The sequence below is a fragment of the Schistocerca cancellata genome, chromosome 2 (assembly GCF_023864275.1).
Source record: "Schistocerca cancellata isolate TAMUIC-IGC-003103 chromosome 2, iqSchCanc2.1, whole genome shotgun sequence".
Lineage (NCBI taxonomy): Eukaryota > Metazoa > Arthropoda > Insecta > Orthoptera > Acrididae > Schistocerca > Schistocerca cancellata.
In genome coordinates, this window is record NC_064627.1 from 10,747,405 (window position 1) to 10,761,764 (window position 14,360).

General features: G+C 37.4%; 1 protein-coding gene across 8 annotated transcripts in view; it reads left to right on the forward strand.

Moving 5' to 3' along the window:
• LOC126161301 (caskin-2) overlaps positions 1 to 14,360 on the forward strand; it is a 1,090,260-nt gene that overhangs the window by 1,058,633 nt on the left and 17,267 nt on the right. For 7 of the 8 annotated variants that reach the window (XM_049917047.1, XM_049917045.1, XM_049917046.1 and 4 more), the window contains 4 exons: positions 8,174 to 8,284; positions 10,893 to 10,994; positions 11,811 to 12,047; positions 13,468 to 13,656. In XM_049917047.1, the coding sequence (XP_049773004.1) occupies positions 8,174 to 8,284; positions 10,893 to 10,994; positions 11,811 to 12,047; positions 13,468 to 13,656 (639 nt within the window). The remainder of the gene's footprint in view (positions 1 to 8,173; positions 8,285 to 10,892; positions 10,995 to 11,810; positions 12,048 to 13,467; positions 13,657 to 14,360) is intronic. The other variant, XM_049917052.1, reaches the window with a different exon arrangement.

Consider the following 14,360-nt stretch of genomic DNA (forward strand, 5'->3'; position numbering starts at 1 on the left):
CTGAAGTTTCGGATGAGATTCTCGGAAACTATACATCGGTTAAAAATAGTGGGTAAGACAAGTTCATAAGCTCAAATGGGGACATCAAATGATACTCCACGTCACCGTAGCCCTCACCCCCTTGGGTGGGGTGGGGGGCAACTTTTAAATCTTACATGGAAACCCCCATTTGTTATTGTAGATTCGGATTCTCCGTAAAAAAGTAATCAAGTTTTGTCTGAAACATTTTTTTAAACCATTGACACGTGACACTGAAATCGAGAAAAATTAAAATTGGGTTAGAACTCCGATTTATTTAGAATGATCTGAGAAGGTCGCATCAAATCGATACAAAATGTGCACCAATTCTTCCATTACGCGAAATTAAGCTGTTATTATTATTATTATTTCTTTACTTTCTCAGACGTTAAGTCTGGTTAAAAATGGAAAGTGACGCGGACCTTGATCAAGCGTCACTTCCTTTTAACTGTACGGTATATGTTATATTGCATTTAGGAACTTTCGGGTAATTGAACATGTATCAATAATTACGGATTTCTGTAATTGTATATATAAGATTGGATGTAGCTGTATTGCATTGATGTACTGGTGGATATTGTGTGGTATGACTCCTGTAGTTGATAGTATAATTGGTATAATGTCAACTTTATCCTGATGCCACATGTCCTTGACTTCCTCAGCCAGTTGGATGTGTTTTTCAATTTTTTCTCCTGTTTTCTTTTGTATATTTGTTGTATTGGGTATGGATATTTTGATTAGTTGTGTTACTTTCTTCTTTTTATTGGTGAGTATGATGTCAGGTTTGTTATGTGGTGTTGTTTTATCTGTTATAATGGTTCTGTTCCAGTATAATTTGTATTCATCATTCTCCAGTACATTTTGTGGTGCATACTTGTATGTGGGAACGTGTTGTTTTATAAGTTTATGTTGTAAGGCAAGCTGTTGATGTATTATTTTTGCTACATTGTCATGTCTTCTGGGGTATTCTGTGTTTGCTAGTATTGTACATCCACTTGTGATGTGATCTACTGTTTCTATTTGTTGTGGTGTTGGAATTTTTAATAATATGCTTGCTGTAATATCTGGTGTTTATTGTTTGATCCTGTATTGCAATCATGAATCCTACCGTCTCACTGTATATATTGCCTTTTCTTAGCCATGTGTTGGATGCGTCTTGATCGATGTGTGGCTGTGTTAGATGATACGGGTGCTTGCCATCTAGTGTTTTCTTTTTCCAATTTACTTTCTTCGTATCTGTTGATGTTATGTGATCTAAAGGGTTGTAGAAGTGGTTATGAAATTGCAGTGGTGTAGCCGATGTATTTATATGAGTGATTGCTTTGTGTATTTTGCTAGTTTCTGCTCGTTCTAGAAAGAATTTTCTTAAATTGTCTACCTGTCCATAATGTAGGTTTTTTATGTCGATGAATCCCCTTCCTCCTTCCTTTCTGCTTAATGTGAATCTTTCAGTTGCTGAATGTATGTGATGTATTCTATATTTGTGGCATTGTGAACATGTAAGTGTATTGAGTGCTTCTAGGTCTGTGTTACTCCATTTCACTACTCCAAATGAGTAGGTCAATATTGGTATAGCATAAGTATTTATAGCCTTTGTCTTGTTTCTTGCTCTCAATTCTGTTTTCAGTATTTTTGTTAGTCTTTGTCTATATTTTTCTTTTATTTCTTCTTTAATATTTGTATTATCTATTCCTATTTTTTGTCTGTATCCTAGATATTTATAGGCATCTGTTTTTTCCATCGCTTCTATGGAGTCACTGTGGTTATTCAATATGTAATCTTCTTGTTTAGTGTGTTTTCCCTTGACTATGCTATTTTTCTTACATTTGTCTGTTCCAAAAGCCATATTTATATCATTGCTGAATACTTCTGTTATCTTTAGTAATTGGTTGATTTGTTGATTTGTTGCTGCCAGTAGTTTTAGATCAGCCATGTATAGCAAATGTGTGATTTTGTGTGGGTATGTTCCAGTAATATTATATCCGTAATTTGTATTATTTAGCATGTTGGATAGTGGGTTCAGAGCAAGACAGAACCAGAAAGGACTTAATGAGTCTCCTTGGTATATTCCACGCTTAATCTGTATTGGTTGTGATGTGATATTATTAGAGTTTGTTTGGATATTAAGGGTGGTTTTCCAGTTTTTCATAACTATGTTTAGGAACTGTATCAATTTAGGATCTACTTTGTATATTTCCAATATCTGTAGTAACCATGAGTGGGGTACACTATCAAAAGCTTTTTGGTAATCAATGTATGCGTAGTGTTGTGACCTTTGTTTAGTTTTAGCTTGATATGTCACCTCTGTATCTATTATCAGTTGCTCTTTACATTCTCGTGCTCCTTTGCAGCAGTCTTTTTGTTCTTCATTTATAATTTTGTTCTGTGTTGTATGTGTCAATAATTTCTGTGTAATGACTGAAGTTAATATTTTGTAGATTGTTGGTAGGCATGTTATGGGGCGATATTTAGCTGGGTTTACTGTGTCTGTTTGATATTTAGGTTTCAGATAGGTTATTCCATGTGTAAGTGTATCAGGGAATGTGTATGGGTCTGCAATGTAACTGTTAAATAATTTAGTTAGATGTGAATGTGTTGAGGTGAACTTCCTTAGCCAGAAATTTGCTATTTTATCATTTCCAGGGGCTTTCCAATTGTGCACAGAATTAATTGCTCGGGTGACTTCATGTTGCAAAATTATTGCTTCAGGCATTTGTGGTATCATCTTGTACGAGCCTGTTTCTGCTTGTATCCACCGTGCATGCCTGTTATGTTGTACCGGGTTTGACCATATGTTGCTCCAGAAGTGTTCCATGTCTGTTATGTTTGGTGGATTGTCTATTTTAATGTGTGTGTTATCTATTGTTTGGTAAAATCTCTTTTGGTTTGTGTTGAATGTTTGGTTTTGTTTCCTTCTATTTTCACTTTTTTTGTATCTTCTAAGTCGTTTGGACAATGCTTGTAATTTCTGCTTCTTTTCATCTAATTGCTCTATTGCTTCTTGTTGTGAGATTTTACCTAACCTTTTTCGTTTTTTGTCTGATATTTCATTTCTTATAAATTGTGTTAGCTGTCCGATGTCTTTTCTCAGTTTTTCTATTCTGATCTGTAGCCTGTGTTGCCATGCTGGTTTTGTGGGTTTCTTCTGTGTGTTGGTTGGTTCTGATCTCTGCCTAGTGTGCATATTTAGTGTAGTGAGTGCTCCTATATAAACCAGTAGTTGTAACTCTTCCATAGTTGCGTTTTCATTTATTTTGTTGTGTATGATTGTGTTGATAGTTGTCATTGTTGTTTCGACTTGTGGGTTATTTGGTGGTCTATGCAAGAATGGTCTAATGTCTGTATTTGTGTCTTTGTATTCTATATATGTCAGCTGAAATTTTTCTTCTATATCTAACATGTGTGTCACTTCGTGTTCTATTTGTGCTTGTTCTGGTGGCTGTCTTAAGGTGTCATTTTCCTCTGATTGTTTAATTGACGCGTTTTGTTCTTTGTTTGTTTTCTCTGGGATGTTTGAGTCCATTACTGTATTTTCTTCTTCTTCTGATTGCACATTATTTTGTTCTAGTATTTGTTGTACTTGTTGTTTGATGTTTTCTAATTCTGACTGGGGTATCCTGTTATTTTTGATTATTACACGGATCTGATCAGCTAGTCGTTGTTCTGTTAAAAATTTTAATTCTGGGTATCTGGTAATAAATGTTGTGTATCCTGCAAAACACCTCTATTTGGATTTAAATCATTTTCCAGTTGGCTAGCAGTGCCGTTACCATTGTGGGCGGGCATAGGGTTCAAGCGTCGTCCCCGACCATGACGGCGCTTGTCCGAGGCTTCTTTAGTTCTGTCCTGAACCAAGTAATCACACTAAAAGGGGGGTTAGCCTTTTTTTTTTTTTTTTTTTTTTTTTTTTTTTTTTTTTTTTTTTTTTTTTTTTTTTTGCGGGGTGTATCCTACCTGCTACAGTTTTTGATGGAGGGAGGTGGAATGGTATTAAAATCTCGTTAGGGTACTCTTCACAATTGCATTACTCACCCAACTGTGGTCAAACTGCGAACTATGGCTCAGTATAAAGGTCGGTGCAATGCGATCAGACGTCACTTCACTTTCAGATTGTGAACGTAAACTTCGACTAACGAAAGTAAATTATTCTGTAGCGAAACATGGCTCACTGTCCTCGTACAGAGATTGTCGATATGATGTTAATTTTAGGTGAATGCCATAACTATTACGCTGCAGCTGCGCAATTGTATGTGGATCGTTTCCCAAACAGACGACATCCAAGCGAAAACATTATTCGAAATTACACTCAACGAGCTCAAAATGGATACATACACCGTCCACCTTGCCATCGCGAATGCAATGAAAATGACGCTCATACCTTTACCAGTCTCACCTGTGTTCAACTGGATCCCAAAATGACTCGGAGACAAACTGGAATACCAAATTCAACTGTTTTGAGGATTTTGAAGGCACATAAATATCATGCGTGTTATATCACACTGACACAGGCATTAACGCTGAAAGATATGCGTTGCGGCGGGGCGAGTTAAGAGTTGCCCTTCGTTACGTAATTGTTTGACCACTGTCTTTCGTCGCACTGTGCACTACAGAAAAGTTCCACCTGCCTCAGTACAGTGTCTGGTCACCAGCCCCATTCCCTGCATGCGTAGATACCGTTCAGACGATGTTAAAAGCCGCATTGAAGAAAAACATCGTCAATACTTACGTTTGCAAAGTCCGCCAAAAATCCGGTAGGAAGCTATCCTGTAACATAACGATTTTCGGGTGGAGGGCGACTGCTTCATTCTTTCAGAGAAAATGTCAAAATTCCGCAACGAGTTCTTTATTTCTTTAGGCTCAAAATTAAAGAATTAGTCATCAGCCATTTATTTAAATGACTAATATCAATGTCCTCATCTCAGAGTTCATACAACCCAGTATACAAGCAAGACAGCCAGAAATATACTTAAGTCCAACCCGAATTATTACGTGATCTACAGTCGATGCTCTGCTGCAATATGTGAGTTTCACATTGGTCTTATTTTTAGTGGATTTCTAATAAAGAAACTGCTCGCCAACTGTTCCATCGATGAATATAAAACATGCCATGCAGAATTCTACAAAGACCGAAAGTTCATACGTGTTTATCTTTCCAACTAAACAATTCACATAGCTCCGTAAATGCAACTGCTTTCACGGCAATACCATCCGGATGCAAAATACCAGTAACTTCTTCATTTTACTCATAATGTAGACGGATACGTCCAACATGATCTGTACGTCCGATAGCTAGCCGACGACTCACCACCTGCCGTTCCTTCCAGGGCCTATAACTACTCGATAAGCCCTGGAAATGCTTAACTCTGATTAGTTGTTCAAAATGACCAGCCAATCAAAACAATCCTTCGAGCTCTTTCTCACACCAAAACTGTCCTATGCCAATCAATATTCACAGATACATTTACGTCACTTCATCATGCAAATCTTAATGAATTGTTTAACAAAACCAAACGTAAAGAAAACTAATCTTGAATTGACTTTAGAAAATTATTACTCTGCAAATGGCTATTCTGGCTGCCTTCTTACAAAAGCAAGTGCACTTGGACGTAAGTCATCAGCAAGGTAGGGAAATTACAGCTTTCATTGCAACTACTTGCTTCACACTTTCCCGTGACATAGTTACATAATATTTAACATCAGATAATATTGAATCTTTATGTATATCACACATATAGACTCTCACTCACTCTCATGTATTCACACAACCAAAACAAATAGCTATTAAATAAATATTAATCCTTTCTGAATTCTATGTTACAAAAATGAAAAATAATTCAAAATGATACTAAAAGACAAACTGCTATGAATCCTAACTGACGTTAATCAAATAAGTGTTGGTTTTTGGTGTTTTAGTTAACTGTCTCTAAATCTGGAAGTATCTCAGCTAGGCATATGAGATTTTAACACAACCTTCCTTTTAATAACAAAGGGCTGCATATTGACTATTAACAAAATTGAGTAATATTTAATACTGTTTATTTACATTCTTGGAGGCTCGAATATTCTGTTGTCGAATTAACATAGGTTGCGCTTCCCACAGCTAGGCCAGTGACAGGTGCGAGATACCAGCAGATTGCCACCACCAACGGCTCCAAAGCTACGAGCCTGTACTTCAGAGTAGCCTATTGCAATAAAATGCTATTGCATACTTACTCGCAAAGTTACAGCATGCATTTCTGCCAATGGGCCTTGGAAATAAGAGATAACAATGATTTATTTTAGATACATTATGTTCACCAGTGAAGCCACACACAAAAACAGTGGTGAATTAAATAGTCATGATTGTCATTATTGGTCCCCTGTCAATCCACTCTGGCACAGACCCATTGACAATCAACACAAATGGTTGTTAATGGTCTGGCGTGGAATTTTAAATGGTTACTTGATAGGACCATATCTTTTTGACTGAAATGTTACTGGGGAATCTTATTTACAACTTCTCCATGATGATTTGTTGGAACTAATGGAAGATGTTGATTTAGAAACCAGACAAAGAATGTGGTTCCAACAGGATGGAGCAGCTCCCTATTCTGCTAAAAATGTAAGGAATGTTTTAAATTTACGGTACCCTGGTCGGTGAACAGGACACGGTTGAGCAATTCAGTGGCCTCCACGTTCACCAGACCTAACATCTCCTGATTTTTTCTTGTGGGGTTATTTAAAAAATACATCCCATACCACGTGATGTGCTGCTCAAAACTGTGGACAACTTTTGCAGATGATTAACTTAATGCATTGAAACAAATGAGGATAATTTTGAACAATTTATTCATGGCTAATTTCATTAATTAAGTACCCCAAATTGTGAGAGGCAAGGGGACTCACACTAATGAAGCACACCATCATGTGAGAGGCAAGGGGACTCTCACTAATGAAGCACACCATGGGAACATCATTCTACTATGTACGTGTCATTGTTCCTGGGTGACACTAAAAATAGGATACGGTACATTTTGTACAAAAATAGCTTAATTTGATGTAACAAAAGAATTGGTGCAAATTTTTTATCAATTTCATGTGTCTTACATAATTCTAAATAAATCTGAGTTCTTTCCTAATTTTACTTTCTTCTCAACTTCAGCGCCATCTGTCTATGGTTTAAAAATGTTTCAGACAAAACTTAATGACTTTTTTATGGAGAATCCGAATCTGCAATAAAAATGGGTGTTTCCATTTAAGATTTAAAAGTTGAGCCCCCACCCCCCCCCCCCCCACCTCCCCACCCAAGGGGGTGGGGGGTGGTAGTCATTTATAGAATCATTTGATGTCCCCCTTTGAGCTTACAAACTTGTCTTGCCCAATATTTTTACCTGATGTATAGTTTTCGAGATAATCTCATCCGAAACTTCAGATGGACCACCCTGTATTTTTACCCACTTTCATAAGTGCAGCATGTAAGAAAGATCTATTTATTTGCTTAATCCAAAACTGCTTCAGTAAAAACTGTTCAATTCTGCAGGCTATAAAGACTTTGATATCATTGTGTAAAGCTAAGAATGATAATTTTCTTGTTGTGCAGGCCTACACTTACTATAGATATTTTGTAAAACTATGGCATAGTGTCTGGGGACCCACAATCTTTATAATTTGTATCAGTTTCTACACCACTCGAAACACGAAACAAGTTCTGTTCTCTTCAGAAGCCGTTATCAGCTCTCGTGGCATGTTCTATTGTGAACTGTTAAATTAAAGTTTTATTTAAAAACTAAACCTTTAGTATAAATTCACTTGATACAAGAGCTACAAGATTTGATGACAGTTTTTGAAGAGAACTGAAACTAGACACAAAAATTAAATTTAATGTTTGTGATCCTGATTAGGAGAAAATGGATATAAATCTAGAGAAACCCGTGTGCTTGACTCATACAGCATAAGCAGAAGTATTATTGTTAAGAAACAATGCCTAAACCTACCTAACAGAGCTGTTTCTGATGCCTAATTCTGTTGAATAATAAAATTTGTGAACAAATTCTACTTTCTTATGAATTTTTGTTTATAGGATACAATTGTTCTCTAGGCTGAGGCAATGCATTATTCTGTCATTTGTTCAAGATCATTATTGGAATAATGATAATACCCTTTTTGTGCACTGCAGGATCAGGATGTCCTACATGCTTGGCTTATGGATCTTCATTTTGAAGAATATTTTCCCCTGTTTGCTTCAGCTGGTTATGATATGCCCACAATATGCAAAATGACACCAGAGGTAAGTTTGAAGTAAACTGTTAATAGAGAATAGGGGTGTGTGGTGGTGTGGTTAAAATGCCTGTACAGAAAGTTGAATTATTACAGACAAGTTACAAGGACCATATCACACATCAATAGTTTTGTGACTGTCTGGTATGTGACACTTTGGTATAAGTATGGGTAATTTGCTGTGGGAAGGGGCAAATATTCATTCTGGATTAGATGCAGTTGGTGGATGTCAAAAATGTTTTTGAGGTATGTGAGAAAAGTAACGAGACTGATTTTTTATCTACCAAAGCCTTTTTTTATTTATTTATTTATTTTTTTTTTTTTCAAACTAAAATATTGTCCACTACATTGTAGTTCCCTTACACTGTTGTCATCATTCCCAGCCATGGTGACAGTGCTGAAAGGCTACAACTGGTAGGGCCTTTAACATGTAGATCACATTCTTTCGAATGTTCTCCAGAGTCCAAAAATGAAGAACTTTTAAAACATTTTTCAAAGGAAAAAGAAAAGTCACAGGGATTAAGATCAGGTGAACAGGGGGACTGTGAGACAACAGAAATGCCTTTTGAGGACAAAAATTCTGTGATGGGAATGGCCACGTGAGATGGGGCATTGTGACGATGCAAAATTCACTCGGGACGAATCTGTGCTATTGATGAGAAATATTCCCTGTATGCCTGTTTCAATTTTTAAAGGTCATACTTGCAGATTCCTCAAGCTTAACACAAACTCTGGTGGCAATAATATTGCTCCGCATTTGTAAAAATCTCACGACGGCTGTACGTAGGTGAAACTCGGGCCGAGCACTCTGAAGCACGAGTAGAACAGCACAGCGTCGCCAGAACACTTGCAGTGTCGCCAGTCTCACACACGTCGTGTACGATATAAGTGATGACGAATACAATCACGTAATCAGGTTCTGAGACTGACTATGTGATTTCAAAATTGGTTAACAGTCCATTATTTGGCTTCTCGGAAATAAAAGCACACATTTTTCAGAGAAGTTTTATTTGTGTGGGGATATAGTCAGTATAATTAATGTAGCAGCTCTTAGACGTAACATAATATTCAACATCAGACTGGATTTCTAGAGATACAAGCTGCTTACTCTGCAATGTAATTGCATAGATAAAAAATCTACTCACCAAGTAATGGCAGGAGAGCACAAATGTAAACAAAAAAGATGTTTTACACATGTAAGCCTTTGGAACCAGTGACTCCTAATTCTGGTAGAAAGGTTGAAAGGAAAGGAAGAGTGGAGAATGAAAAGGACTGAAGAGGTTTGGGAAAAGGGGCACATTCCGGAAATGTGACCCAGAACCCCAGGTCACGGTAGGGTTACCGTACTTACGTCCTGTCCGATAAGTCTCCCCTGACCTCGGATTCTCGCTGACTTTTCCAAACTCTTCCCCTTTTTCTAAATCTCTCCAGTCCTTTTCATTCACCCCTCTTCCTTTCCCTTCAACCCATCTGCCAGAAGAAGTGGCCTCCGGCTCCAAAAGCTCGCATACGTAAAACCTCTCTTTTTATAAGTGTTCTCCTGCCACCACTCGGTGAGTAGATCTTATACTGTCAAAAATCGATTATTTTTGTTGTTGTGAGTTGCTTAATCTGTACATTTCACTTCTTTTTTTGTATGTGAACACCATAATATTGGGTTACAGCTACAATAATTCTTAACAGCAAATGCTGGAGAAAATAATTTTTCTATATTTTTATGTAGTATAAGATATTTGGTAATACTTTGCCAGTTCTATTTGTCATTTATTGTCATAGTGGTGTGGAATCATTACTTGTGTAACTACTTATGAATCTTCATAAAATTTTGTTTGTAAGTTTTTAAACTAAGAACAACAGAAAACCCCGGATGGAATAGCAGTGATATGAAGTGGGATGAGTTGATACCACCACACTGAGGAGGTGCTGAGTGGCAGACAGGCACATTTAAAAGTAGACTAAGCTGTTTGATAGAGTCTTTCAGATTTAGCAAAACACACACATTCATACATCTGCAACTTGCACATTTACCTCTGTCATCACTGGGCAGTGAGGCCCCACTGAAGTGAGTGATGATCTCTGCCACACTGCGTAGCAGAGGGTACACTAGAAGTGCAGTGGGGAAGGTGAGGGACAGCACAGTATTGGTGGGGGACAGACACCAAAGTGCTTTCCGGGAGAATACGAGATGGTGGGCTGCTGAGTGCAGTTCTGCTGGTGGAGAGGGGAGGAGAGGAAAAGGGGAAAGGTCTATTCAGGTGCGCAGGGGGACAGGAAACGTGTGAGATGGAGTGGAAACAGGGGCCCTCCACCTGCTCCCATCTCCTTCCCAGCCTCACACACACCCTCACTACCCGTCCCGGCAGACATCACAACTCACCTCAGTTGAGAAATGACGGAGGACGTAAGTGTGCAGTTAGACATGTATCAAAGTGTATGTGTTTTTTTTTAAAACACAGTGGAGGACTGTGTCTGAGACGTTAGTCTACTCTTAAATGTACCTGTCTCCCAATCGACATCTCCTTTGTACGACAGCTAGCAATCTTCCCTAATTCATTTTGTTGAAACTAAAGATATTATATACGAAGAATGAAAAATGAATGATGTTTGCCTTTTTATAGGATCTCACGGCCATTGGAATCAAGAAACCAAACCATAGGAAGAAACTAAAGGCTGAAATTGCTCAACTTAATATTTCTGATGGACTGCCAGACTATATTCCTGTAAGTTATTCACAATTAATGCAGTTAGATTATGTAATGTGCACGTGCTTAGTGGTGTCGATACCGTACCAGACGGTTGCCGTACTCGTCTCGTATTGCCGGTCTGATTCTTTTTCTCATCAAATCGTGCCATAACTGTAGCTCGGGCACAATTGTCTCCAGTGGCGCTGCTTCCTTCTCGCACCCTCGGTGTGGTTTTCTACATCTGTGTAGGCTCCTCTAGCAGCAGAAAATAGCAATTTGGGCTGTTTTTGATTTAGGCTGAATGCAGAAACTAAAGAAAATCATTATTTCTGGATATGTTTGACATTTTCATCCTTTTGACCCTTTCGATTTAGTTTTGATTTCATAAAGTATACTTGATATGATTCTTGCAATTTCAAAACAATTATAGAATGGACATTTGTTAATGCAACTTAGCAAGAAGCAGAGTGGTAGTCATAACTCTGTCACTATGTAAAGTTTTAAGCAGGGACCATATAAAACAGAGTTTGTTCAAAATATGTGGCAAAATCACAAAAGTTGACACATCTTTACGGTTTTTGCCATCTCGACCCTCTTACATGACATTCTATGTTCTTTCCTTTTTTTCAGCCTTATTTCCTGAAATACGACTTTCCGTTTTTTCTTTGCTTATTTTGTATTTACTCTGGTGTTCCTTTTTCCTTTTTCTCAAGTTTTATATCTCATCTCTCATTCATCAGTTGCAACCATATTTTAAAATATTATTCATTGATATTGAATCTATTCAGTACGCTTTCATGCCAAGGGAGTAATCAAAGAAACACTAATGCTCTATCTCGGTATTAACTGTAGGGTTCACTAGACGAATGGTTGCGACTGCTACGTTTGGAAGAATATGGTCCGGCACTGCATCAACAGTGTTATAAAACTGTTGAAGATGTCACTCAACTCACATGGGAGGACCTGGAGGACATCGGCATTGTGAAACTGGGTCACCAAAAGAAGATTCTCCTGGCAATTAAACGTGTGAAGGACATAAGAGCTGGAAAGAGATTTCCTCCACAGCCATCCCTTGCTGGGCCATCCCAGGTAGGAAGAGTCTACTAGGAACTTGTGTTCAGTGCAAGCTTTTCACTGTGTATCTGTTCATTAATATTTAAGTTTTTCACTGCATTTTAAATCATTATGATTATAAAGTAAAGAATGCTATCTAGCAGTTACACATAGAATGCTTCAGTGGTGAAACTAGTTAGATAATTACAAATGTATGCCACTCAAGATTTAGTTTCTGCTTACTATTAGATTGTTCACAATATAAAGTTTCAGAAGAAGAATAAGGGAATGAGCAAAGATCCGTACCCTTCCATGCAAAAATCTACAGACATACTGTAGTAATCATAAACAATGTAACAAATTCTTTTATTACTAGTAGTATTTTGAGTCCACACTAAAGCTAGTACAGGCTAAATAAATCATTCTGAAGTCCTCATTCCGAAGGCCAGAGGAAGCAACGGCATACCACTTGCAACAGAACCACTCCTAGTAAAGCACTATGGTGTTCGTAATGACCTGCTTGAGGACAGCCCCTTCTCAACTAAAATCCTACGAATCTCTGATTATGCAATGATGACGTGAAAAATTTTTCACAGATGTTATTTTTAATATTGCAATGAGAAATATGGATTAAGACACATTAAACAGTTCTAATTATAGCTGCTACTTTTAGCTGCTTTGTACATTCAGAGAAGAAAACTTATGAAGACTTTGCGTGTAAAAAGATCAAGAAAATTATTAATGGATCCTCACAAATATGTAACAGACATGTACTATAAAGAAAATGTTGAAGATGTGTTTTCATTGATATTATAGAAAAAATTAGAGAATCCGTAATAATATTAGCTGTGGAACTAAAAGTTGAAAATTCCATTAAACAGTCAGCATTAACTTAGTATATTGTATTCTGTTTTATAACCCAGATTTGAATTGTAAAGAAGCTGTTTTGTATAGTAGATGGCAAGTATGTTAACATGCATGTGACTCCCAAACTTTTTATCTGTCATTAATTTTTTTGCACTGTATGCTTGCCTATTTGTTGCTTATGTTTTATGTGTTATTTGAAGTTCTTTCCTCATAGACATAAACTCATATGTTAATGAATGTTAACAGATTAATTTTTGTTTATTGTATAGCCTTTAGATACACCTCACTGACAGACTGATTATGCATGTCTTATTTCCATAGTCTTCAGCTGGTGCAAAGACTAAAAAGTATCACAATTAATATGTCATTAAGGTAAAGACAAAAAGTATCAAGAGATTTCACAGTTGTTGTAGATGATTGCTGTAGACAAACAGTTCTACCAATTGAAGTAAACATGCTCAATATCTTTTTTGCACCACAGCTGAGATGCATAATTGTCCTGCCATGCTGTTAGGAGGCAACTTTACATGTTATTTTTTTAGTTTCTTCTGCACGTGTTGCGATTTTGTTTTTGTCCCGATTCTTCAAGGAGGTGTTGATCGGATCGCCCAGCGGCTTGCATTCTCCGGACGAGGGTGATTGTTACCCGCCTGGCGTGCACAGGACGTTCCACACATTTCATCAGCCCTGGGAGATTGAGGGCAGCCATCACATGTTTAGCACAATCACAACACCGTACTTCCAACCCATGTACTGTCCAGATATTGTCCCCATTAAGGTAGTCATGCACTCAGTTAACCTTGACCTCAATTAACGACAGTGTTTGTGCGATTCCAAGAACTGTGTCAAGTTGTTGTCAATAAAATACTTGATGTAATAATGTTTTGTAATCCATTGTTTTTAAACATATTTTGTGATTTTAATTTCTGCCAGCCTATTAACAATATCTTATGGTGAGCTACTTGTTTTTCAGTCTTTTCCTTTTTTTCACTAGTCGCTGACTACAATTATTTTTTGTTTTGCATTTCTGCATCCTCACATTCCAACCAAATGACCTGCATAAATTTTCCAAAGAAAGCTACATACATGTAAAATTATGTAACTATTGATTGCTTTGTTTTTGAACCCCACAACTTATTTCAAGTTGGAAAAGTATTGTATGAATTTGGATTGTGGACACATTCCTTCATAGTTCCCTGCTTCTGAAGTGAGGGGAGGAGGAAACTTCTAGGGGTACTGATGACAGAAAAATACTTTTAAAAAATGTGACAATGACCAAGGAGGTAGAAAGGTAAAATGAGAAGGGTGATGTGAGGCCCTCTGTGCACTATGCTGATGACTGGTACAAACTCACTCGAAATAATGAGGGGTGTCTAGGAAAAGTGTGTAAATATTGAAGTATCAGTAGAGGCGGGGGGGAAGAAAGGGAGGGAGAGAGAGAAAGTGGAGAAGATGGAAATAGAGTAAGTTGGAACAGGAATG